This window comes from Solanum stenotomum, chromosome 9, assembly GCF_019186545.1.
Source record: "Solanum stenotomum isolate F172 chromosome 9, ASM1918654v1, whole genome shotgun sequence".
In the NCBI taxonomy this organism is placed as follows: domain Eukaryota; kingdom Viridiplantae; phylum Streptophyta; class Magnoliopsida; order Solanales; family Solanaceae; genus Solanum; species Solanum stenotomum.
Genome location: NC_064290.1, coordinates 46534355 through 46560493, shown reverse-complemented (window position 1 = coordinate 46560493; position 26139 = coordinate 46534355). Strand labels below are relative to the sequence as shown.

Below are 26139 nucleotides of genomic sequence, written 5' to 3'. Positions count from 1 at the left end.
GGGGGGGGGTTGAGTTAATATATTAAAATTTGAAACATGAACATCATCATTAGATGTTCCTTCACCCAATCTGGGACTCTTTTGAGGCGTTTCAATGGGTTTCTTAGACATAATTTTGTTGGGAAAAAAAAATTTGGATGAAAGATTGAATGTTGGTATAGTTGGCTGGTGAGAAAAATGGGAGAGAAGAAGGTGAAAGTGGGGTGATAACGTGTATAGTTGGATATGTGTGGAGGAAGGGTGGTGGGATTGACTAATGGGAGGTTATGAGTATAACATTAAATAAGGAAGTGTAATCAATGTAAAATCCCTATAATTGTGTAAGAGATAATTATGGGGTATTCTTTATTTAAATAATTTAATAATAATATAAAATTATAAAAAATTACGTATTTAATAAAGTAAAATTTAATTAATTTATAAATAATTAGTGATATGTTATAACCCGTAATTAAACTGTTATAAGCAAGAATTTTTTAAAAGTAGATTTAAAACCTGTAATATTGACTCTTAAATGTGTATATGGGGTGATTTTTCCTTAATATAAATTAATTAATGAGCTTCTTAATCTTAACGAAACAAGATAATTAACTTGACTATAAATTGGTTAATTAAAAAATATAAATCAACTCAAATTAAACTAATTAATAAAACATTTAACTAAAAAATAAAATCTTTTTGAGATGATTTTCGAACATTCATAAAATATACTAATTATATACATAATAATATAAAAAAACATATTTATTATTTTAGAAATCCAAAAGTGACAGAATTACATAAAATAACCAGTTTTGGAATTTTATAAAACTAATTATATTAAGTCGTTTGAAATTGAAGAAGCTCGATGATTAATCTATAATGTGAAGGGTCAAAATTGGTTGTCAACAACAATTAAAATGGACACTCTTCTTATAGATAATGGACTAGAATTTGATTCAGTTTCCTGACTTTAAAATATCTTCAAAAGAAGTAGTTTGCTTAATTAATTAATTTATAAGATGGACAATTAAAATGGAAAATCAAGTACAAAGAATTAGTCTAGCACAATTAGCATTTCTTTAATTGAAAGAATTTGAATTGATCAAAGTGCCATTTGATTGGTAAAGACTTCTACTAATTGATCAATTCTATCTCCACAAACTGCTTTTATGAAGTCACCATCCCTTTTATGTTAATATATACATGCTATTTAACTCTTTTTTTTTTTTCTACTTGTGTTCAAAAACAATAAACTTGATTTACAAAATAAACTGGATGACAGATCGAAAGTAAAAATTTTATATATAAAAATGTTATTTAATTTAGTTGCAGCTCATATTTATATCCTTCAACTTTTGTTGTGCACAAATATATATTTAAACCTAACTTATTTGCACTTAATGGGGGTCTTGAATCTAAATGGTTCAGACATTGGGTCATTAAGTGCATTTTTTTAAAAAAGTTTTACTACTTAATAGCTCTGATTCAGTCAGATCCAAAAAGAAGTTTGAAGACCGTCCAGCGTTCTCTTGGTATCAAATGCAGCTCTTTCACAAACTGCACTTTCAACCCATTAATTAACAATTTTTTTTTGGTTATAACCAATAATGACCTCTATAACATATGCATATGTGTGCTTCAATCAAAATGAAATGTAATGCATGCGTCCACTAGCGATGCCATAATATTAATACAAATTCAATATATAATGAATATGAACCAAGTACAAAAAAAAAAGAACCAAGTAAATCACATATCCTTTAAAATATGCTTACGAGTCATGGAATTCAATCCAAACGAGGAAAATAATCAAATAACTCGTATCATGCCGCTGGTATCTATTTAAATACTTGTCATCTCATTTATACATATCTTTATTACCCATTACCCCATTTGTTCAATTAATCATTACACTAACACTTCATGAAGAGTCAAAGAAAGTGTCATTTTTTCTTCATCAAAACCTAAAAATTTAAACTATGACTTTTCCCTTCCTTAAAAACTTTGAACGATCCCAATCTAGTCAAATATGAAATCTATATAGTAAACGATTTTGTAGTCACCCATATTTCCATGAAAAGAATCGGCTCAAAATGTCAAATTCGAGACCTACAAGTGTCGAATCTGGAAATTTCTTTCAAAATCGTTTTATCTATATCTTGCGAAACTCACGGATAAAAAGCTAGCTAAAATGAATAATTAATTAACACCCAAATATAAATAAAAGAAATACATAAAACTCACTTTTGGGGAAAAAATTCTTCAATCACTAATTTAATGTTTATTTCGACGATAGATTGGTGGGGATGTGTAGATGAAAGGTTAGATTCTTCACCNCCACCATAATCAAATCTTGAAATACCTACCAAAATCTTGAAATCTTTCCAATTGTGAATTGATCATTGCAATTGTGAGGAACCCGATCCCGACCAAGTATCAGAATTTTGAACCAACCATCATCATTGCAAACCTCTCATACCCCCTCAGAGACACTAATTTGATCCCGTAATTGTGAATACAACATTATAATTGCGAGAAACGCTCTAAACTTAGGTTTTAAAAAATCAAACATTGTATATGCGAACAAAGATCTTGCACTTGTGAGATTCTTCAGAAGATTGTACTTCACAATCATGAGCAACACCAAATACATTAATTGAAAAAAATTACTACATTCAGTCAAGCTTTGATTGAATCCTCGAGATTTGTTCAAGACTCCATGGAAACTGAAAATGTACTAGATTGACTAAAAACCACACTCAGGATATGTTGTAATCATTAAATCACCAATTCTGGATTGTCTTGATGGAATATTGACCGTGGTCAATCTTAAGTTTCTTAAACTCAAATTTTTCAACCAATGAAGAAACCCATATGTTGCTAGTCCTTGCCTTGGGACAAGCTTCGAAACTATAGGCATAGGACATCTCTGTCAAACTCACATTTTAAATCACTCCCAAACACTTTGTGATCCGTACAACCTATCCAAATAATTCCACATTCCCTTTTTAGACCTAACAGAACTGTCAAAATTCAATTTCGAGAGCATTTACCTGGAATGTTAATTTTGGTCAAATTTACCAATTTTCAAAACTAAAAATTGTTTCCAATTTGTGTTTAAAACAGAATTACTGAATTCATGTTTAGTCTTGCCTTAGATGATTAGTTATACTCTTTGTGTGATTGGATCCTCCGATGTAAGATTCTGGGAAAGATAGTCTCTTGTGTGGTAGTCTTCAAATGTAAGATTCTAGAAGGGACTAGCTATTTCGATGTAAAATTTGCAGAGAATGTAGGTTCTCAATGTTTATTCCGATATGTAAGATTCCAGAATTGACTAGTTGTTCCAATGTAAGATTCTGAGAGATGCTTAGTCTGGTTGTGGCTTTTTTTATGTAAGATTCTGAAAAAGACTAGCCATATTTTTTATGTAAAATTCTTGAAGGAGCTAGGTTTGCGTGGATATTCTGATGTCAAATTCTGGGAATGACCGACCCTTCTGATGTAAGATTCAGGAATAGGCTAGTCTTCATTGTTGCCATTCTGATGTAAGATTACAGGATGAGTTTTGCCTCCTTCGCGACTATACCAATGTCAGATTTCAATTACTCTTTGCTTGAGTTTATTGTTGATGTTCTTAGATGCTCTTGGTATTGTTCTTCCTAATATAAGCTCTTGTATGTATTCGTTAGGCTTATGGGGGTTTGGTCATATTATTAATTTCCTCTATTCTATCTTTTGTATGCACCTTCTAGTCTTATGGGGTCTAGACAAATCTAGATTACTTAGATTCAATCTAAGATTTTTCCTATGCGACTAATGGCTTATCTTACGATTATTATTCCCTTATAGTTAACTTACTTACCGATTTACTTACTCGCATTTTATTATGTTTTACAATATCAATCTCGATCGGCCTACTACTGGGTACCCGTTATTTTGGTACTCATGTATACCACACTCTTCATCTCTTTTTCCTGATGTAGATCCAAGCTCTAGTCGTTTGCGTTGATCCTCATACAACACAATTGATAGTCGTAGATGAGGGTAAGCGTAATTATCAGCATTTAGAATTGACTCATCTCTTCCGTATATTTTGACTAGTCTTTTGTATTCTGAGAGTCTGTATATTTGTATATGCCTAGTCCTGTTAGATTTTGGGATGGATCTTTTGTAGCTTTTGTTGTCATTCACTATATTTATATATGTAGGCCTTGTTCTTTCCGCTACTATTTCATTTACCCCGATTGTATTTCGTTAAAGTTGGTTCTTCCACTCCCTAGGCCCGTTACTTTTGTTGTATTCCCCTTAAAGTTAGTAAATTTTAATTTTAGCTTAGCTTTGCATGGAACTTTACACAATAATAATTATATAGAAAAATAGCATAGTTCCCATCAATTAAAACTCATAGAAAAGCACACAATACAATTGTTCATCACGCAAATCTTGGCCAAAATGATTAAACACATAAATCATCCTTATTACATTGTTACACACATAAAATAGGTAGCTTCTTAATTATTTGTCTACATAGTCAAAGCCAAGCCATGGGACACTGAAAGTTTGCTAGTAGTGGCAAGGTGAGTAACAATGGCAAGCATATTTTGCCCAATAATATTTGTGACCCCATGGTTTGTACTTCTTACAAATACCATATTTAGCTCCGTAATAGTGCTTGCAATGATAACTACATTTGTAAGAGTATTGACAAGGCCCATTCCACTTGTCACTTTTTTTCCAACAATACTTCCCTTCTGCCATTTGTATTTCTGCAAAAATGAGAAAATTGGAAACCTCATGGTATGTACTTGAGATAGAAAATTTATCATAATTTCTAAATTAATTTTATTTCCTAAAAAATTTTTTTTAAAAAAATTCATAATTTTAAACAAATCATTACATTTGGTAGCTATATAATCATGTTTGACTAGTCACAAAATTTAATAAGACAAAAATATTATAAAATTTTCAATCTTAAACAAATCATTATATTTGGTAGCTATAGAATCATGTCGACTCACCAGTTGCAGCAACAAGGAAGAGGCAAAAGAGGAGGGCGAGAAAAGTAGTGTACTTTGCCATAACTCTTATTTTCTATTGATTTCTTGTGGTGGGTGGAAACAAACAATTGAAATTGTGGTATTTATAGTGTTGGAAACTCATGTTGTCAACGTAATTCCATTTGATTTGTTCAAGGATTACGTTGGATGTTTGATAAATTAGTCATAAGAGATGGATAATTAAATTATGACACATCAAGTACAAAGAATTAGTCCAACACAATTAGCATTCTTTACTTGTAAAAAATTTGAATTGATCAAAGAGCTTGAGAGATAAAGTCTTCTACTAATTGATCAATTCTATATCTCCACACATTCCTTTAATTTTATGAGTTCACCACCCCTTTGTGTTAATACATGTTATTTTCACAATTGTCCCAAGGTTATGGACTACTTTGTCGAACTCAAGGTTAGTAAGGAATCACACAAAGAGTCCATATTTTTGTTTGTAAGGAAATTTGCAGAAGATGTTCAGGAAAATGAGAGAAATTTCATTTACTCTTAAGATAACAAGGGATAGTATTAACAAGTGTTATTGTTTCTTATTAGAAAAGTGACAATCCATCAGAATGACTACTATTTTTCAAGAATAAGATTGAATGTGTGGGAATAGCTATAGTTAGTCTGCATAGCATCAATGTGGTGCTTATGGAAGTGTTGATGGTCAAATCTTCTAAATTTTGTTCTTCAAAGCCAAACCAAGTTATATTAGCGATTCCAATTCTACTTGGACATAATTTCCTCTTTTTTATAAATAAATAAATAAATTTATACCACTAGACAGAGCATCTAGCAACCTCTTATTAATAATCAAAATAAAATCCTCAACGTGAAGTCAAGGTCTCGGGTCGGGGTCGTGTCACAAGTCAAGGTCTCGGGTCGGGGTCGAGTCTTGGGTCGAGGTTGGATCTTAGGTCGGAGGCGGGCTGTGTCTCGAGTCAAGGTCGGGTCTCAAGTTGGAGTCTTAGTTTCGGGTGTCAATGTCAAATCAGGGTTCAAAAATTGAAAATTGAGTGTCGAGTTCAAGGTTGGATCAAGGTTTGGGGTCGAGGTCAAGTTTAGGTATTAGGTCTAGGTCTCGGTTGGGTCTCAGGTCGGAGTCAGGATCGGGCAGGGATCAAGGTCTCGGGTCTTGGATCTGTGTCAAGTCTTGGGTGGGGGTCGGATCTTGAGTCAGGGTCAGGGTTGGGTCTCGAGTCAAGGTCGGGGTCTCAAGTTCAGGTTAAGGTTGGGGTCAGGTTGAGGTTAAGGATGGGTTTAGATCTCAGGTCGGGGTCCGGGTCAGAGTCAGAGCTGGGTCTTCAATTGAGGTCAGGCTCATGTCGTGGTTGGGGTCAAATCTTGGGTTAGGGTTAAGGTTGAGTCTCATGTAAGGGCTAGCATTGTGGATAAATCTCGAGTTGGGTCGGGTCTCAGGGTCGAGGTCTTGAGTCAAGGTTGGGTCTCAAGTCGGAGTAGGAGTCGGGTCTCGAGCCAAGATCGAGGTCAAGTCTTGAGGCGAGGTTGGGTCTTGGGTCGAGGTCGGGGTTGAATGGCAGATATTTATCGAGGTTGGTTTCTAAGTAAGAAACTATTTTTCTAAAAAGTATGTTTCTACTTTGTAGCTAAAAATAAAAGATGTTTTCTAAAAAAATATGTTTTTTTCACCAATTATACACTAGAAAATATTTTCCACTCACCAACCAAGAACAAGAAAATAAATTAGAAATCAACTTATTTTCTAAGAAACATTTACTAGAAAAATATTTTCCTATGCTGAACACACCCCAAATTCTAAAACCTTAAAAGAGACATCTATGTTCTTCAAAATAGTCATAGCTAGTGATTTAATACTATGACTTACATTAATTAAAAGTGATTCTTTTATGGTCGTTTTGGTCATATTATTGTTGTTTTCTAGTAGTGGATGTTGTTTACTAATGCATGTATTTTTTATTTTGCGAGATTCAAATTCGAGGACAATTTATTTTCAAAGAGAGAGGAATCAAAGAATCCATGGTGGCATACCTCCATTAAAGTTGATGAGTTCAATGAAGAGGTAATGATAGTCATTAAGTCAGTACTCAGTTATATTTAGAGGTTTCATTGGTAGATAGCTAGTTATGCTTCAGTTTGACCTCTGTGTCCTTTATCAGTGATTTCAGTACTATGATTTACATTAATGAAAAGTGTTTCATTTACAAGACTTCCCTTCGAATGCTTTTAAGCTATGTTTTCGTTCATGTCTAGATGTATGGCATGTCTAATGCTATATTATGGGTATGATAGGACCAACAATGGCATTCATGAGTATCGATCTTGCATAGAGTCTACTCTTGGGGCGTGATAAATACGCATGTATATATGTGGAGTCATGTAGTTATTATTCATTTTAGCTTAGCCTTGCATGATACTTTACACAATAAGTATTCATATAGAAAAACACCATAGTTCACATCAATTAATACTCATAGAAAAACATACAATACATTTATTCATTAAGCAAAGCTTGGCCAAAATAGTTGCATACATAAATCAGCCTTATTACATTGTTACACACATAAAATAGGTAGCTTCTTAATTATTTGTTTACATAGTCAAAGCCAAGCCATGAGACACTAAAATATTCTTAGTAGTGGCAAGGTGAGTAGCAATAGCAAGCATATTTTGCCCAGTAATATTTGTGACCCCATGGCTTATACTTCTTACAGATACCATATTTAGCTCCATAGTAGTGCTTGCAATGATAACTACATTTATAAGAGTATTGGCAAGGTCCATTCCACTTGTCACTCTTTTTCCAACAGTATTTCCCTTCTGCCATTTGTATTTCTGCAAAAATGAGAAAATTGAAAAACCATGGTATGTACTTGAGATAGCAAATTTATCATAATTTCTAAACAAATTTTATTTCCTAAAAAAAAAACAAATATTTTAAAAATTCATAATTTTAAACAAATCATAATATTTGGTAGCTATATATAATCATGTTTGACTGGTCACAAAATTTAATAAGAAAAAAATATTTAATTTTTTTTTGTAATCTTAAACAAATCATTATATTTGGTATCTATAGTATCATGTTGACTCACCAGTTGCAGCAACAAGGAAGAGGCAAAAGAGAAGGGCGAGAAAAGTGGTGTATTTTGCCATATCTCTTATTTTGTGTGGATTTTTAATTTGGTGAGGAAACAAACAATTGAAATAGTTGTATTTATAGTGTGGGAAACTCATATTGTCAACTTAATTCCATTTGATTTGTTCAAGGTTACGTTGGATGTTTGCTTATTTAATTTAGATGGATAATTAAAAGGACACATCAAGTACAAGCGAATTAGTCCAGCAGAATTAGCATTTATTTAATTGTAAGGAATTTGAATTGATCAAAGAACCATTATTGAGTGATAATTAAAGTCTTCTACTAATTGATCAACTCTATATCGCCGATACATTTCTGTATGAAAAAGAAAGTATCTAACTTGACGATGTTACTATTGCAGTAAACCCTAAAGAATTGAGAAGAGCTTTCCGGATAGTAGAGCTAAGGGTACTTAAGGTATTGTGAGTAGGGGAAGAAAATAATATAAAGACTTTAATAGGAAAAAGTCTAACGTCAGATCGAAGTCTAGAGCAAGAAAGCAAAATTGCGATGAGTGGTGGAAGTAGGGTTACTACAAAAGAGATTGACCTAAACAAAAAAAATAAAAGAGGAAAGCAGAAAGTTGATTACTCTACAAACATTGGTGGTACTAATAATAATTTAGATGACAGTGACTATGTAGGAAAAGTTTGTGATGTTAAGCACAATTCTTGGATTCTTGATTCTGGTGAAATTGTTGACATATGTCTACACAAGAATTGGTTTGCAACATACAAACAGACAAATGAGATTGTTAATCGATGTGATTATAATTCATTAGATGTAAAGGGCGTTGATAATATCAAATTGAGAATGTTTGTTAGCTTTATCAGAAATATTAAGTGTTGGCATGTTCCTTGAATGAAGAGGAATTTGATTTCTCTTTCGACATTGGATGATCAAGGGTATAATTTTCACTTGGAGAATGAAACACTTAGGGTCTGTTTGGAAAGCCACTTGGTAATTGAAATTGGTGTAATTACTAGGGTAGTAATTACCAGCCTAGTAATTACACTGTCTAGTAATTACACTGACTTGTTTGGTTGCCACGGTGTAATTACACATGTCCTGTTTGGATGTCACAGTGTAATTACACATGTTCTGTTTGGATGCACAATTGCAATTATAAATTTATAATAAATTTTAAAAATAAAAAATTAATTATTTAAAATTTATACTAGACAAAATTTAATATATTACAATTGAATTGATTGTAACAACTAAAAGTATGAAGTTTCTACGAATATCGTGAAATGCATGTTTGATAAAAAGAATAATATATAAATATAATGTCATAAATTATTCAATGTTTGACAAATATATAATCTATCAAGTCTAATTAAAAAATGACGTGCAATGTAAATTCAATATTACTAAAACAAAATGAAACTGAAAATATAACATAAGTTATAAATTCAAACCAAAAAATTTAACATAATACTCTTATAACAAATTTCAACATAGCAATAAATATGATTTATTTTTATTTTTTCTTAATAAAGAAACCATAAGTCTATAACCTTACTTAACAATAAATTCTATTTTAATTTAAAAATTAGAATACTAATAAAATTATGCTAATGAGAAAATAAGCATGGCATAAAGAAATAGATAATACGAGAAAATTACATAGAATCGCGTAAAGTAAGGTTGAGAACAAGAAGAAAATGAAATATAATAATATAAAATAAAAAATAAACTTTTACAAATTTTTAGAATAATAAAAATAAAAAAAGAACTTAAAATAATAGAAGTAAAAAAAATTAAAACAAAAAAATAAAAATAGAAAGAAAAAAAAAAGAAATTAAAAAGTAATCAGGTGGTAATTACACCATGTAATTACCAACAATTCACAGCCTCTGCCTGTGAATTGTAGAGTGTATGTCACGACCCGAGCTTACATCCTGGACGTGTCCAGCACTCGAGAACTATTGTTGGTCCCCAAGCGAACCCTCATCCTGGTTGACTACAAGCGAAAGACTAACTTAAGCATACAAAAGCTTAAAACTGAAATAAAAGTCCATAAAACTCAAATACAACTTTAAGTCCAAAGAAAACTCTGTATAATAAAATATATACAACTCGCCATAAAAAGGCAACTTTTGTCTTTAAAATATTTAATAAAATAAATGATACAGACTTCTCAACTATACTGACTATCTATGAAGCCTTTAACTGATAAAGATGGAAGTCGGGACAAGACCCACGACATCCTAACAACTGATATAACTGAAAGGTAAATGAAATCCTCCGAAAACAAGAAAGCTCACCATAGCTTACTCAAACTCTCGGATGTATCAATGAAGCTCCTGTTGATGATCCTGAATACCTGTGTCTGCATCATGAGAAGATGCAGGCCAAATGGTTCAGTACGTGGAATGTACGAGCATGTAAGAGGAATTCTAAAGCATAAACATAAGCTTGAACTTTGATAAAAAGGAAACATACTTACCTCTTCTCAAACTTACTTAACTCAAGGAATACTCAAGAATACTCAAGACTACTCAAACTTACTCAACTCAGAAGTACTCAAGGATAAAGTACTCAACTAAAAGATATGATATTCGACTTTGGGTACTCAACTCAATATAAAGCAACAATACACATGCAATATATGGAAAGCTTTATAAAACAGTAAAAACAACTTAGTTTGTTCTAGAAAATGCAATAACAAACTCAACTTTACTTATATATAAAAGTAATATAACTTTAGTGGGAGATTCTTTAACCGACAACTACCACTATGAACCCTAGTGATGATACAACGTTTTACCTCACGTTTCCCACGGACCATCCTATACCTTGCCTTGATATAGGACCTTACTTAACTTAGTGGATCCACTAGCTTAACTTACATGATCATCTAAAAAGTATGACCCGTTAAATCCCATGTTGGCCACATGGTTCTTATGAAGATTTGAGTTAATATGAACTCGCATCCCTATTTCGGTGCTCAATACTACTCCCAAAATATACTTTAGCTCATATGTGTTTTAAACACCTCTTTATTTAGTTTGAGATAATTGCTCAAAGCTTAGCCCAAAGGCTCTTTTGGAATCGATGTTCCCTTTTCTTTGCTCAAATGTGAAAACATTTATAAACTTCTTTGGGAATACATAGTTCCCTAATAACTTTTGAGAAATGAACTCAACTCTTACTCTTTGCTTAACTTGAAACTTTCAGTCTTAAAACGAAGTTTAAACGTTTATAAAAGACTTTACTCTTACTCTTTACTTAACTTCAAAGCTTGAGTCTTAAAACAAAGTTAAAGCATTTGTAAAAGACTCCTTAAAATATGGTTCATGCCGAATTAGGGACATGAATGACTCAATGCAAGGTTTTCAATAACCATAGATAGAACTCAATACTTGGAACTTAAGAACTTCAATGATACTACTCATTTAAAGAATGATCAACTCAAAGGGTTCATGTGGAATTATAAGCATGAACTTCTCAACTCAAGAACTCAAATATACTTCTCAAAAGGGCTTAGGAGCTCAACACTTAAAGGCTTAAAACTTGAAGATACCACTTCTCTGAANAACCATAGATAGAACTCAATACTTGGAACTTAAGAACTTCAATGATACTACTCATTTAAAGAATGATCAACTCAAAGGGTTCATGTGGAATTATAAGCATGAACTTCTCAACTCAAGAACTCAAATATACTTCTCAAAAGGGCTTAGGAACTCAACACTTAAAGGCTTAAAACTTGAAGATACCACTTCTCTGAAAGATGCTCAACTTACGAAGTTCATGTAGAATTATGGGCATGAAACAACTCGACTCGATGGTCTACATAATAACATGAACTCATGTATACGACTCTTCTCATTCTCTTACTTACTTTCTCAGAACTTAGTTCAAATCTATAGTTAATCTCAAAGGATTCACAATTGAACTCAAAGGCTTACTTGAACTTTACTCTTAACTCTTTCTTGAATGTCAATTATGAATTCAAGAGTTTTGGTTCATGATATGAAGGATCTCATGATGACAAAGTAGATCCATGAATACATTCTCCTCATCCTCATACTCACTTACTCGAGTCTTGAAACAAGTTATTAATAATTGTAGAAGACTCCTCAAAAAGACTCTAAGGGACCTTATCAAAAAGGCTTGAAAGAACTCTCAAACTTGACTCTCAACTCTTCCTTGAATTTGATTTATGAATTCAAGGTTATGATCATGTTAGGAATGATTTTAGGTGTTTAGAAATAGCTTAGAGTAGTTAGAATCGAAAAGGAGTGAAGGTGCACTTAAACGAACTCAAACGGGGCAACCGACGACAAACTAAGTGGGGCAGGCGACCTTGGCGCTATGGGTGGCGCGGGGCGCCAGCCCCTAAACTTCAGAGGTGGGTTTGGGGCGCTCTGGCAGGCGCATCGCGCCAGGCCCCAACCCAGAAAATTCAGTAAGTTTATTTTCTCGTTTTCTCACCCTATTTCGTCTAGAATCGAATGGTTTCTTCCCCAATCACTTAGAATTGATTACTTAACATAAGTACACTCTAATCTACTCAATACATCCCTTAAAACACTCACTTTGATCTCAAGAAATCATCCAAAACCCAACACAACAAGATTTATAATGAACTTCAAGAACACCTATCAAGAACTCCTATCATGAACTCAAATCTTTCAACTTCAAGAATGAAATTTGCACTGAAAATAGCATGTTTGGCGTGTGGGTGAACAAACCCAACACTGTGGAAGCTTACATACCTCTTAGGGATCAAACACATGGCGAAAATCCGCTACAACACGCAAGAATCTCGATGAACGCTTGATCCTCTCCTCTTTTCTCTTCTTCTCTCTTCTTCTTTTCTCTTCTTGAACTCTCAACTAAAACCCTAGGTGTAAACTAGGATTATAAAACTGAACCTAATCAGATTATACCCCTAAAATATTACTAAAAACGAAATAAATCTGATTGGGTAAGGAAAAGACCAAAATACCCCTCTAAAACCCGGTTTTGACTTTCTTTAATTGGACAGCCTAACTTCAAAAGGTCATATCTCACTCATCCGACCTCGAAACTTAGCAAACTCGGCGGCATTGGAAAGATAATTCAAAGGTATTTCCTACGGTATCTGGTATCACACCTAACTCATCTTGAACTGGAAGTTATGGTTGTTTGAAGTCGACCCAAAACTCATACTTAGCTTAACTTGCAAAATTTCAGATTTTGCTATTTCCAATTTAATTCTTTTTCGAACTCAAGGTGCTACATCTAGTGGCCTTAACACTTAAGAAATTTTTAATTCCTTGGTAAAATCTCACTCACTACGAAGAACGGTTCGAGTCTTAGTTCGAGAATTTTCTGGGGTGTTACAGTGTAATTACCCTCTGTCAATTACACTAATTACCTGCTGACCAAGTAATTACCTGTCCTTCCAAACAGGACAAGACAGTGTAATTACACCAATTATACCAAATCAAATTATCAGGGTGTCCTTCCAAACAGGCCCTTAAAGTGTGTAAAGTCTCCATAGTACTCATGAAGGGTAGACCTTATTCTAGACTTGTTAGCAAGAATTTTTGGGCCGAAGTAATTAATACAACTTGTTATTTGATCAATAGATCTCTATCCACAACTATTGAGTTCAAAATTGCTTTAAGTTTCGGTCCAGTTCGCCTGCCTGCCTGCTGATTATTTGAAGGATGTTTGGTTATCCTACGTATGCTTGTGTAAGGGATGGAAAACTTGAGCCGAGGGAAAAAAAGTGCATATTACTAGAGTATCAAATAGAGTAAAAGGTTACAAGTTATGGGTTCATAGATCAAAAGACTCCATGATCAATTATTAGTAGTAATGTGGCATTCAATGAATTGTCTCACTAGATAGTCAAAAGGAAAAGGCAATAGCAGAAATATATTGTGGTGTTAGTGATTGCATAGAGCTAGAAGTGAATCTCCACTAGCTGATCAGCCCAGTAGTTCAGAAGTGAAAGGGTGTGCAATATATTAATCAAAATGATGTAGATGCACCCATATAACTATAGTTGTAAATCGTTGCAACATGTAGGGAAAATAGAGTAATAAACCGACCAAAATGATTTGCAAATGTTGTTAACATGAAGGAAGTGTCAACACATGATAATTTAATTATTTAGTAGCTATGATGATCAAGGTAGTCTCGGCCAATAACTTTAGGCATTGACTAGACTTGATTGGTGTGTGTAGTACTAAAAAAATCCTTTTGAGGGAGGAAGGCAAGGCAGAGAGACGTTATTCCTATTAATGTAGATAATTCAAAAGGAAAAGGTTTGTTAATTATATCTTGATTTTTTCCATATATATTTTAGGAAATCATAATTCCTAGTGGTATATATAGGAGACCCCTTATTCTAATAGGTTTGGAAAAAGAATATATATATTGTCCCTCTAAGATTGGTAGGACCTTTTCTTTATAGGTTTGGGACTAGTTAGGATCGATATATAGGGGACCTTTTCTAAATATTAAAATTTTATTTATTGCTCATTCTTTTCTTGAATAATAAAGAATATTCCATTATATTTTCTACCTAAAAATGCATGGGTCTAAACTCCATCAGTTATCCATGGGGGTGGAGCTAAAGTTAGGGCTTTTGATGATTGATCGAAAGATATGATTTATTGAATCCATGGTGGGGGAGCTACCACCGTCTTCTTCCACAATAGAGAAGGAAGGAAGGAAGAGATGGAGGCGACGATGGCGGTTGGTTCTACGGTTAGTTCATGGAGTGCGAGTATTGTTCGTTCTATATTTGACTTCCCTATCCAAGAGAAACTTCTCAAATGGTAAGTCCATGTTCTCTATATCATTCTCTGGCTTGTTGGAATGAATTGTTTCAATCGGGAATAAAACCCATGTGTGAACCATGGCATTAAAACAGTTCAACCAGCAGAGCATTCATGTTGGTTGAATACAATACATTTATTCATTACGCAAAGCTTTGGGCACACATAAATCATCCTTATTACATTGTTACACACATAAAATAGGTAGCTTCTTAATTATTTGTTTACATAATCAAAACCAAGCCATGAGACACCGAAAGATTCTTAGTAGTGGCAAGGTGAGTAGCAGTAGCAAGCATATTTTGCCCAGTAATATTTGTGACCCCATGGTTTGTACTTCTTACATATACCATATTTAGCTCCATAATAGTGTTTGCAATGATGACTACATTTGTAAGAGTATTGACAAGGCCCATTCCACTTGTCACTCTTTTTCCAACAATATTTTCCTTCTGCCATTTGTATTTCTGCAAAATTGAGAAAATTGGAAAATCTTGTAATGTACTTGACATAGAAAATTNTTGACAAGGCCCATTCCACTTGTCACTCTTTTTCCAACAATATTTCCCTTCTGCCATTTGTATTTCTGCAAAAATGAGAAAATTGGAAAATCATGTTATGTACTTGACATAGAAAATTTATCATAATTTCTAAACAAATTTTATTTCCCAAATATTTTAAAAATTCATAATTTTAAACAAATCATTATATTTGGTAGCTATATAATCATGTTTGACTGGTCACAAAATTTAATAAGATAAAAATATTTTAAAAATTTGTAATATTAAACAAACCATTATATTTGTAGCTATAGAATCATGTCGACTCACCAGTTGCAGCAACAAGGACGAGGCAAAAGAGGAGGGCAAGAAAAGTAGTGTACTTTGCCATAGCTCTTATTTTCTGTTGATTTTTAGGTGACGAAACAAACAATTGAAATGGTGGTATTTATAGTGTTGGAATCTCATGTTGTCAACTTAATTCCATTTGATTTGTTCAAGGATTACGTTGGATGTTTGCTTATTTAATTATAAGATGGATAATTAAAAGGACACATCAAGTACAAAAGAATTAGTCCAACACAATTAGCATTTGTTTAATTGAAAAGAATTTGAATTGATCAAAGAGACATTTGAGTGATAAAGTCTTCTACAAATTGATCAATTCTTTATCTCCACAAGAATTAAATTACTAAATTAGAGAATCTAAGAACACAATAAATTTTTCCACAAGAAGCTTTGGGTGTGCATAAATAGACACTTAGATTTGTATGAAACTGCACAAGTAAACACATGCGTTCCACATGTCATAGTACACGTAGGCTACCACATAGGATACAAAATTGTCATGTAGGATGAATGTGCATATTTCTTCAATTTTATACAAATTTAAGTGTCTACTTGTGCAAACTCAAAGTTGGAAGGCATAGATGTCAGCTAAAGCCAAGTTAAATGACATATTTATTTATAATGCCTTTAATAAATTATAAAGAAAACACCAAAATGAATTGTTTCAACTGGGAATCAACAGTTCTACCACTGGAGCATTCATATTGGTTGATCAAATACATCCATAACTTTTATTAATGCTCTTTAATTACAATTTTAGACTTTAAAATCGATAGATGTTCGTCGATTTTTAAATAGAAAAAAAATGGAAACACTGTCTTTGGTTTTCTTTTAAACATAAATTTTGTTTGTCAATCATTAAAACTAATTTCAAGGTTATTGAATATTCAAATGATTATGTGAGTTGACCTACTTGGAGTTATTTTTGGTCAGATACTTCATCTGTTCTCTTTTAACTGTCATGATTTTCATTTTCAGAGTCCAACAATATGAACTGTGACTGATGTTTTATGATGTATTTTTTTTATCATATCGATATGAAAAAAATTGCGATTTATAGTACTTTTTGTATAGTTTTTGAATATCTAAATTTTTTATTTAAAATATCGATTCAATGTAATCTAACTTCACTATGAAAATTAGTCAATTTGACTTCCGAAAAGTGCAACATGACAATTAAAATGGACACTTATCTTATAGATAATGGACTAGAATTTGATTCAGATTCCTGACTTTAAAATATCTCCAAAAGAAGTAGTTTGCTTAATTAATTAATTTATAAGATGGACAATTAAAATGGAAAATAAGTACAAAGAACTAGTCTAGCACAATTAGCATTTCTTTAATTGAAAAGAATTTGAATTGATCAAAGAGCCATTTGATTGGTAAAGACTTCTACTAATCGATCAATTCTATCTTCACAAATTGCTTTAATGAAGTCACCATCCTTTTATGTTAATATACATGTTATTTAGCTCGATTTTTTTCTACTTTTGTGTTCAAAACACAATAAACTTGATTTTCAAATAAATTGGATGACAGGTTGAAAGTAAAAACTTTATCTATAAAAATGTTATTTAATTTGGTTGCAGCTCATATTTATATTCTTCAACTTTTGTTGTGCACAAATAGACATATAGGCCTAATTTGTGTGCACTTAATGGGGTTTGAATCTAAATGGTTCAGACATTGGGTCATTAAGTGAATTTGTTTTTTTTTTTTTAAAGTTTTACTACTTAATAGCTCTTAGGAGCTCTGATTCGGTCAGATCCAAAAAGAAGTTTGAAGACCGTCCACCGTTCTCTTGATATCAAATACAGCTCTTTCACAAACTGTACTTTCAATCCATTATTTAACATCTTTTTTTTTTTGGTTATAACTAGGAGTGACAAATGAGCGAGTCGAATCGAATATGAGTCGATCAAAAAATGAGTTAAATAAAAATGGATAAGTTACTCGACTCGACTCGACTCACATTTTAAATGGGTAAAAACAAGTTACCCAATGGATAATATGGGTAACCATAGTTATGTAATGACCCAAAAAATTATTTTTTTGAAAATTCTGAACTATTCGTCTAACTTTAGTTAATTAGTTGATGGGCAATTATTAAACAATTTATTATTTAATTGTTGATTAATGGGTCAAGTCCCTAGTTATTTAATACCTTAGACCTCTTAACCTAGATTTATTAAAATAAAGTAAGTAGGATTTACTATTTTGAAGTCATTAACTAAGAAAAAAAAAGAAGAAAAGAAACTGTGGCGGAAAACATCTACAGATGCTCCATACTCCTAAGGTCAGTATGCTCGTCCCTTTGAAATATTTTGTTATCAATTGAATTGATAAGCATATATCTTAATATGATTATAATATAACGGTTATATATATAATTGGAAGGATACAACGAGTTGGTTGGAAGTTTATCAATATTAAGGGTCATATAGTTGAATTAATGACCACAAGTCATATATTTGTTTGATTGAATAAAGTGCAGAAATTGAAAAGTTAGAAAAGGAAAAATAAAAAAAAAGGAAAAATAAATGGCACTGGAAAGCGTTTTCTTGTGGTGGATTATTGTGAGGACATGCATTTTATTATTAATTTATGGGTAATGATTAGCAGTTTATAGTTCAATAATTAGAAGGATGGGATGGAGTATTTAATCAATTTACTTTCTCGAGTGCAAGTTACTGGTTTGGTAACTTCACCATGAACTTGAGTTCTTCTTGTGATTACTGTATAAAATTCAAGTGTTAATAATATTGAGATATACAATTAAATATTAGGTATGTTATATTATATGAATATTATTCGAATTATTATATTGGAAAAGAATTGGAACTTAATCTAAGTTTTGAAACTTAGGAACTTAATTATAGATTTGGGTGATCTTTTGGGTCTAGGCTAAACCTATAATAATATGGGCGTTGTTAGTTTCGAAATCCTATTGTGAATATGTACTTGAATAGATTGCATTGATTTGGAAGCTCAACGAAAGGGAAGGCTCAAGTCTCGGAGTGATTATTCGGTTATTTAAGGCAAGTGGATTTCTAAACCCTTGTTAAGTGTATGAAATTCGTGTATTTCCTTGTGATATGTGTTTGGGGGTAATGAGACTTGGTGATGGATTGACTTGTACATATTGATTATTTTCTAATGATGAAAAGGGGGTAATAAAAGACAATGTGTTTAATTGTTGATGTGTGATGTTTGAGACTGGGTTGAAAGGCTTGTTGAATCATTGTTGATGTTGTATTGTTGTGAATTGTGTATTGTTATGAAAAGGGTCATCTCTTCATTATTTGTCTGAACATGCCATTTGCATTGGTTCTGAGACNAAAATTTAAAATTTTGTTATTTTTTTTTGGGATGGGGTGTGGGGGGTGGTAGGGGGCTGGTAGGGGTGGGGTGGAAATTTTTTTTTAAAAAATTTTTACATTTTTTTGGGATAGGGGGGCTGGTAGGGGGTGGAGTAAAGTGATAAATTTTATTTTTCTTTGGTTTTTAAAGCTTTTAACAAGATTTCTATTATAATATGGGTAAATATGGTTACCTATATTATCCATTGGGTAACTTGTTTTTACCCATTTAAAATGTGAGTCGAGTCAAGTAACTTACCCATTGTTATTTAACTCATTTTTTTATCGACTCATATTCGGCTCGACTCGCTCGTTTGCCACTCCTAGATGTGACTTTACTTCAAGGTACGTCATTGTGCTTAATCTATCAGATAGTCGGGATTTATGAAGGACTCATAAGATCATAAACCTGGTAGGCATGCCAATCCGATCTTTATAACATATGCATATGTGTGCTTCAATCAAAATGAAATGTAATGCATACGTCCAATAGTGATGCCATAATATTAATACAAATTCAAAATAATAATGAATATGAACCAAGTAAATCACATATCCTTTAAAATATGCTTACGAGTCATGGAATTCAATCCAAACGAGGAAAATAATCAAATAACTCATATCATGCTTCTGGTACCTATCTAAATGCTCGTCATCTCATTTATACAGATCTTTACTACCCATTACCCCATTTGTTCAATTAAACATTACACTAACACTTCATAAAGAGTCAAAGAAAGTCTCAATTTTTCTTAATCAAAACCTAAAAATTTAAATTATGATTTTTCCTTTCTTTAAAAACTCTGAATAATCCCAATCTAGTCAAATATGCAATCGATATAGTAAATGATTTTATAGTCACCTATCTTTCCATGAAAAGAATCGGCTCAAAATGTCAACTTCGAGACATACAAGTGTCGAATCTGGAAATTTCTTTCAAAATAGTTTTATCCATATCTTGCGAAACTCATGGATAAAAAGTTAGCTAAAATGAACCATTAATTAACACCCAAATATAAATAAAGAAATACATAAAACTCACTTTGGGGGAAAAATTCCTCGATTCCCCAATTTAAAACACTAATTTAATCTTTAATTCGATGATAGATTGGTGGGGGATGTGTAGATGAAAGGTTAGATTCTTCACTTCACCCCCCCCCCCCTCCCACCATAATCAAATCTTGAAATACCTACCAAAATCTTGAAATCTTTCCAATTGTGAATGGATCATTGCAATTGTGAGGAACTGGATCCCGACCAAGTATTACAATTTTGAACCAACCATCATCATTGCAAACCTCTCATAACCCCCCCCCCCCTTCCCCCAGAGACACTACTCTGATCCCGCAATTGTGAATACAACATTATAATTGCGAGAAACGCTCTAGACTTAGGTTTAAAAAAATCAAACATTGTATATGCGAACAAAGATCTTGCACTTGTGAGATTCTTCAGAAGATTATACTTCACAATCGTGAGTAGCACCATATACATTAATTGGCAAAAACTACTACATTCAGTCAAGCTTTGATTGAATCCTCGAGATTTGTTCAAGACTCCATGGAAACAGAAAATGTGTATATTGACTAAAAACCACACTTAGGATATGCTGGAACCGCCAACTCACCAATTCTGGATCGTCTAGATGAAATATTAACCATGGTCAATCTTAAGTTTCTTAAACTCAGAATTTTCAACCAATGAAGAATCCCTTAGTCCTTGCCTTGGGAGAAGCCTGTCAAACTCACATTTTAAATCACTCCCAAACACTTTGTGATCCGTACAACCTATCCAAATAATTCAAAATTTCCATTTTGGACCTAATAGAACAGTCAAAATTCAATTTCGAGAGCATTTACCTGGAATTTTAATTTGGTCAAATTTACCAATTTTCAAAACTAAAAATCTCATCAAAATTCAAAAATCATGTCACTCATCCCTATATATAAAAATGACATACATAAGCTGTAAAAGGGATAAAAGGAAAAAAAAAAAAAAAAAAAACATAACAAAAACACAAAACAACCATAAGGGTCATTACATTTACCAATAATTGCAAGATTCACTTCAAACTCAAGAAATTAAGGATCCTCCTTATTGTCATGTTTTTCATTTATGGGTAAACCATTCTCTCAAGTACATTATCGAGCAATAGAAGTAATAATATATGCACATGCACATATGTGAAAGGGAACTAAAAAAAATACATTCATGTTTGCTCTCTTTGAAAAAAAAATAAAAATACATTCATGTTTGCACATGCACAAGTGTAACATTTGATTTTCATCCAAGGATCCTTTTTTTTTACTTCATTTTGAAAAGAATGACCTGCTTTCCTTTTTAGTCTGTTTAAAAAAGAATGCTTCCTTTTCTTTTTGGCAACACTTAAATTTCATCTTTCTGTGTGGCATGTTTAAGACAACGAGATTAAAGGGTAATTTAATATATTTGACACAAATTTTATTTAGGACCACAAAATTGAAAAGTTTTTTTTTACTTTTCTAAACTCTATCATTTTGGTACATGTCAAACTATGACATTATTTTAGAAACGAAGGGAGTATTATTTTTCCATTCACAAGACGAACATTCTTTCAAATACATATATGTGAGCTTTAAAATACTAATATATACACTAGCACACACATATATAAAGAAAACGCTATTAGCTAGAAATATTTTACGGAAAAAGGTTAAGTCTATCTCTGACAGAGTTGTCAAAAAGGGTCAGCCCAGCTCCACCCGATTCAAGTCTCGCGGGTCAAGAAATTTGAAGGGGTAGGGCAGGCCGGCTCTTCATTTGGAAGGGCCTGAAAATGCTCAACCCAACCCAATCCAACCCTAAGAAGGATCGAGGACTAGGGCGGGCTAGCCCTTCTTTTTTTATCATTTTTTTTCTTTTCAAAATTAAAATTCTACAACATCAAGAAAATGAGAAGATTTTCAAATCAAATATAGCTAATAATGGTGTTGTTTCAATAACACTAGCAAAAGATCTAGTGTAATTAGAATATATATCTAGGATACTAGATATGCGAGATACATGTATCTATTATGATGCATCTTAGATACGTGAGCGAGATAAGAGAGTGGCAAGCGAGATCGGAGGGAAGCGAGGTTGCAGAATTTGTTTATGTATCCTAGATACATGTGAATCCACTTAGATAGAGTGTATCTAGAAAAAAACTAACTTAATTTTGAGTCCGTATCCCGAGATACATGTATTTGGACGTACCAAAATCTGGTAAGATTCATACTATTACAACATAACGTGCATTTAAATAATTAGATCATATACTAAAGAGAGTATTGTAAGATACCCTTAAATAAATAATTTTGGCCCCATGGGCCGACCCCGACCCAGCTTGGATCAAGCCTCAAGGGCCAAGGGCTTCTATGGGTTGGGCTTATAAGCCCTAGTTTTAAATGGGCTGATTTGGACCAGCCCCATGGGCTAAACCCATTTTAACGGCTATAATCTCTATACTATTAGAAATAGTTTAAATAAATTCTTCGTTATATTTTCGATACATATATACCCCTTTTATTATACTTAAGGTGCAAATATACCCGTGTCATAATATTTTAGCCCAAGTTTGCCCTAATTTTAACTAAGAGACACATAGCAAACTCATAATCAAATGATTCATCCATAATGTTAGATACTCTTCCATAAACTATACACTTCTACAAGTTCTTCATTAAGGGTGTGTTTGGTAGAGTTTTTGGCTAAATTCATTCCTAAAGTATGACTTAAATCTAAAATCATTCTTGCACTATCCAAAAAGTTGCAAGATTCATTCATTTGTCTATTTTTTTAAGAAACTCACGCCACCAACAAAAAAAATGTGTCAAGTTGAATGAATATATGTACACATGGTTAAGCTAGTCGAGTTAGGTGATTTTTCTAATTTTCATAAATTGAGGGTTTAAATCATATTCAGACAAAATATATTCAAATTCTAAATATTCTTTTTAAAAAGTATGGTCAAATACAACTCCAACTTCAAAAATTTCAAATAAAGCAATTATTTTTTCTTATTTTCATAACTAAACGTGTACATAATTTCCCTAAATTTCCAGCATTTTTGTACATTGTATAAAATGTGAATTGCATTGTATATAACGTACATACATACTAACTATTTTATTAAATTAAATCTCTAAATAGTTGGGCATAATATTTTTAAAATGTATTTTTTACATAATCTTTCTAACCATCGGAACCTACTATATAATTATTTCAAGACTTGCACTATCCAAAAAGTTGCAAGATTCATCCTTTTGTTCTATTTTTTAAGAAACTCACACCACCAACAAAAAAAATGTGTCAAGTCAAATGAATATATGTACACATGGTTAAGCTAGTTGAGTTGGGTGATTTTTCTAATTTTAGAAATTGAGGGTTTAAATCATATTCAGACAAAATATATTCAAATTCTAAATATTCTTTGTAAAAAGTATGGTCAAATAGAACTCCAACTTTAAAAATTTCAAATAAAGCAATTATTTTATTTTCATAACTAAACATGTACGTAATTTCCCTAAATTTCCAGTATTTTTGTACATTGTATAAAATGTGAATTGCATTGTATATAACATACATACATACTGAATATTTCATTAAATACAATCTCTAAATAGTTGGGCATAGTATTTTTTAAATAATTTTTCTAACCATCGGGAACCTACTGTATATTATTTCAAGACTTATGTATTGTTGCCAGTCAATTTACTTGATGATGCAAAATACATAAAAACTAAGAACACACAAAATTTAAATTTCGAGAATGAGAGATTCATTTCATATTCATATCCTTATTCTTTTTAGGTAACTTTGATCTTCTCACCGTGGCTAAGACATGACCAAATTAAAAAAAAAAATATTTTTTATTGGTTCAATCAGTTTCTTGACAAAAATAGATTGAAGGGTAATTCTTGTTAATTTTTGGATAGTATAAGAATGTCCTTTGCTCACTTAGATAATATAAGGATGTACATTAGATTTGAATCATAGTTGAGGGATGATTAATTATGAAGGAAAACATTTTCTGAAAATTGTTTTCCAATTTCTCATGTTTGGTTGGCTTAAATGTTTTGGAAGATGTTTTTCCAAAATTAAGACTTTATTTTTATTTATTTTTCTACCCCAACCACATTACCCCCCCTCCCCCCCCAAAAAAAAACGGAAACGGGTTATATTTGCCCTTGAACTCTTAGAAAATGGTCATATTTACCCTTCGTCATACTTTTTTGATATATTTGCCCTTACCATCCACCTTTTAGGCACATATTTGCCGTTGTACAGTTAAGTATTGTGTCACCATTTTTATAAGTCTACGTGACGCCTACATGGCGCTTACATGGCTCCATGTGTATATATTTTTATTATAATTAAAATTTTATTTTCTATTTAGTATTCTATCTGACCCATATAGTAAAATTCGACCTAACCAAAATAAAGACCCATTAACCCGATTTCAATACCCATCCTTTCACATTAATTTAGCCATCAAAACATGATAATACATAGACAATGGCCTTCAACTTTCTCTCCGTAGCTTTACAAGATCTCAAAAGAATCACCTTTTTATCCTAGAGAAAAGATTGTTGAGAAGCATAAGTGTTACCAAAACGTCCACAAGCGTGTACTTGAAAGGGCGTTTTGACAAGATCACCTTAGCGGTCATTTCGGCTGCTTTGTTTATGATTGTAATTCAGAAAAATATCAAAAAATGAATTTTAATCAAGTCAAGGTATACTTGTGGCTGTTATTCAAAAAAGTGTATCAAAAAAGTATGACGAAGGGTAAATATGACCCTTTTCTAAGAGTAGAAGAGCAAATATGACCCTTTTCCGTAAGTAAAATAAAGTACAATGACTTAATTACAACCTTATTAAATATATGTCATTATAAGTGAAAGAACTTTCGTATTAATTTTTGTATGATTACACACACATACTAGAAAAAACATAATTAATTAAAAATATGATATTTACTTTAACTCGACTTTAAATAAATAAAATAATTATTAAAAATAAAAAAATGTGGCAATATCATTAATTTTTATTTGCCATTGAAATTAATGACATTTGACGATGGGATTCCAATGTGAAGAGAGTCAAAACTAAAACAAAAGTGTAACTGATAAATTTGACAATTTTTTTTCTGTCTGTATTAAATATGAATAGTGTGGGTTGTTTTAAATGTAACATTTTAAAGATTGAATTGCATTAATTTTGGTCTTATTTTCACCCAACTGTTCTCCATTTTTTGTTTAGTTTTCATTTTATTTTTTGGTTTCCCACTTGATCCGGTGTTAAGAGTTAGCATTGGAGCTCCGATTAAATACAAATTATACAATGCGGAGTCCATTCGAGGGTGATGCTCCCAATAGAATTTTCTCCATATTTAAAAATATATATATCAGAATTTCAATTGAATAAAAAAGAAGAATATAGAATAAAATTAGAAAAAGTAATTTTAAATGTTCGAATATTGGTAAATGGATCAATGAATGGTAACAAGTAGAATAATTATAAATTCAGATTTTTTTGAGGTTTTATATTATTTATTAGATATATGTTATTAAAAAATCACTAAGGCTGTGTTTGATATAAGAGAATAAATTTTTTTTTAACCTTTTTTTAATGATTTTAAAAATGTCATTCGTAATTAATAATACAATGTGAAAGATATGACAGAGAAATAATGATTTTATGATGTTTTTGAACATTTAATATACATAAGTACCGATTGAAATAATTAAAATGAAGAATTAAAATATTATTTAAAGAAAAATAACTCACTCCTATTAGATTCCTTAAAAAGTGACAGATGTCCTTTTTTCTTATAATTTATAATATTTTTAGAACATATTTTTAAGTAACTAAACACTGAAAAATGATTTTATCAAAAAAAATATTTTGTTTCATATTAAGTCCCTAAAAAGAAAAGAAAAAATAAAAATAAAAATAAAGAGAC

The 26139-nt window shown here is 31.8% G+C and overlaps 3 protein-coding genes across 4 annotated transcripts in view; 1 reads left to right on the top strand and 2 right to left on the bottom strand.

Moving 5' to 3' along the window:
- Positions 1 to 26139, top strand: part of LOC125877895 (uncharacterized) — a gene marked incomplete at its 3' end in the record, with an annotated part of 211228 nt that overhangs the window by 149882 nt on the left and 35207 nt on the right. The gene's annotated exons all lie outside the window — the stretch shown is intronic.
- On the bottom strand, positions 7651 to 8174 carry LOC125877920 (defensin D1-like). The gene is made up of 2 exons (XM_049559213.1): positions 8114 to 8174; positions 7651 to 7853 (listed from the first exon to the last, which is right to left on the bottom strand). The coding sequence occupies exons 1-2, from the start codon at positions 8172 to 8174 to the stop codon at positions 7651 to 7653; spliced, it is 264 nt and encodes an 87-aa protein (XP_049415170.1).
- Positions 15210 to 16006, bottom strand: LOC125877919 (defensin D1-like). 2 transcript variants are annotated; one of them, XM_049559212.1, is made up of 2 exons: positions 15776 to 16006; positions 15210 to 15412 (listed from the first exon to the last, which is right to left on the bottom strand). In XM_049559212.1, exons 1-2 carry the CDS (start codon positions 15834 to 15836, stop codon positions 15210 to 15212), a joined length of 264 nt encoding a protein of 87 aa, XP_049415169.1. In that variant the 5' UTR covers positions 15837 to 16006. The 2 variants fall into 2 exon arrangements, 1 of the variants encoding a protein (XP_049415169.1); XR_007447642.1 differs by lacking the exon at positions 15210 to 15412 and adding an exon at positions 15479 to 15531.

Excerpts from the sequence above, each read along its gene's own strand:
- LOC125877920 (XM_049559213.1), bottom strand. The coding sequence starts at position 8,174 with ATGGCAAAATACACCACTTTTCTCGCCCTTCTCTTTTGCCTCTTCCTT. Across the intron at positions 7,854-8,113 it reads CTTCCTTGTTGCTGCAACTG|AAATACAAATGGCAGAAGGG; the intron begins GTGAGTCAACAT and ends TCATTTTTGCAG.
- LOC125877919 (XM_049559212.1), bottom strand. The coding sequence starts at position 15,836 with ATGGCAAAGTACACTACTTTTCTTGCCCTCCTCTTTTGCCTCGTCCTT. Across the intron at positions 15,413-15,775 it reads CGTCCTTGTTGCTGCAACTG|AAATACAAATGGCAGAAGGA; the intron begins GTGAGTCGACAT and ends TCAATTTTGCAG.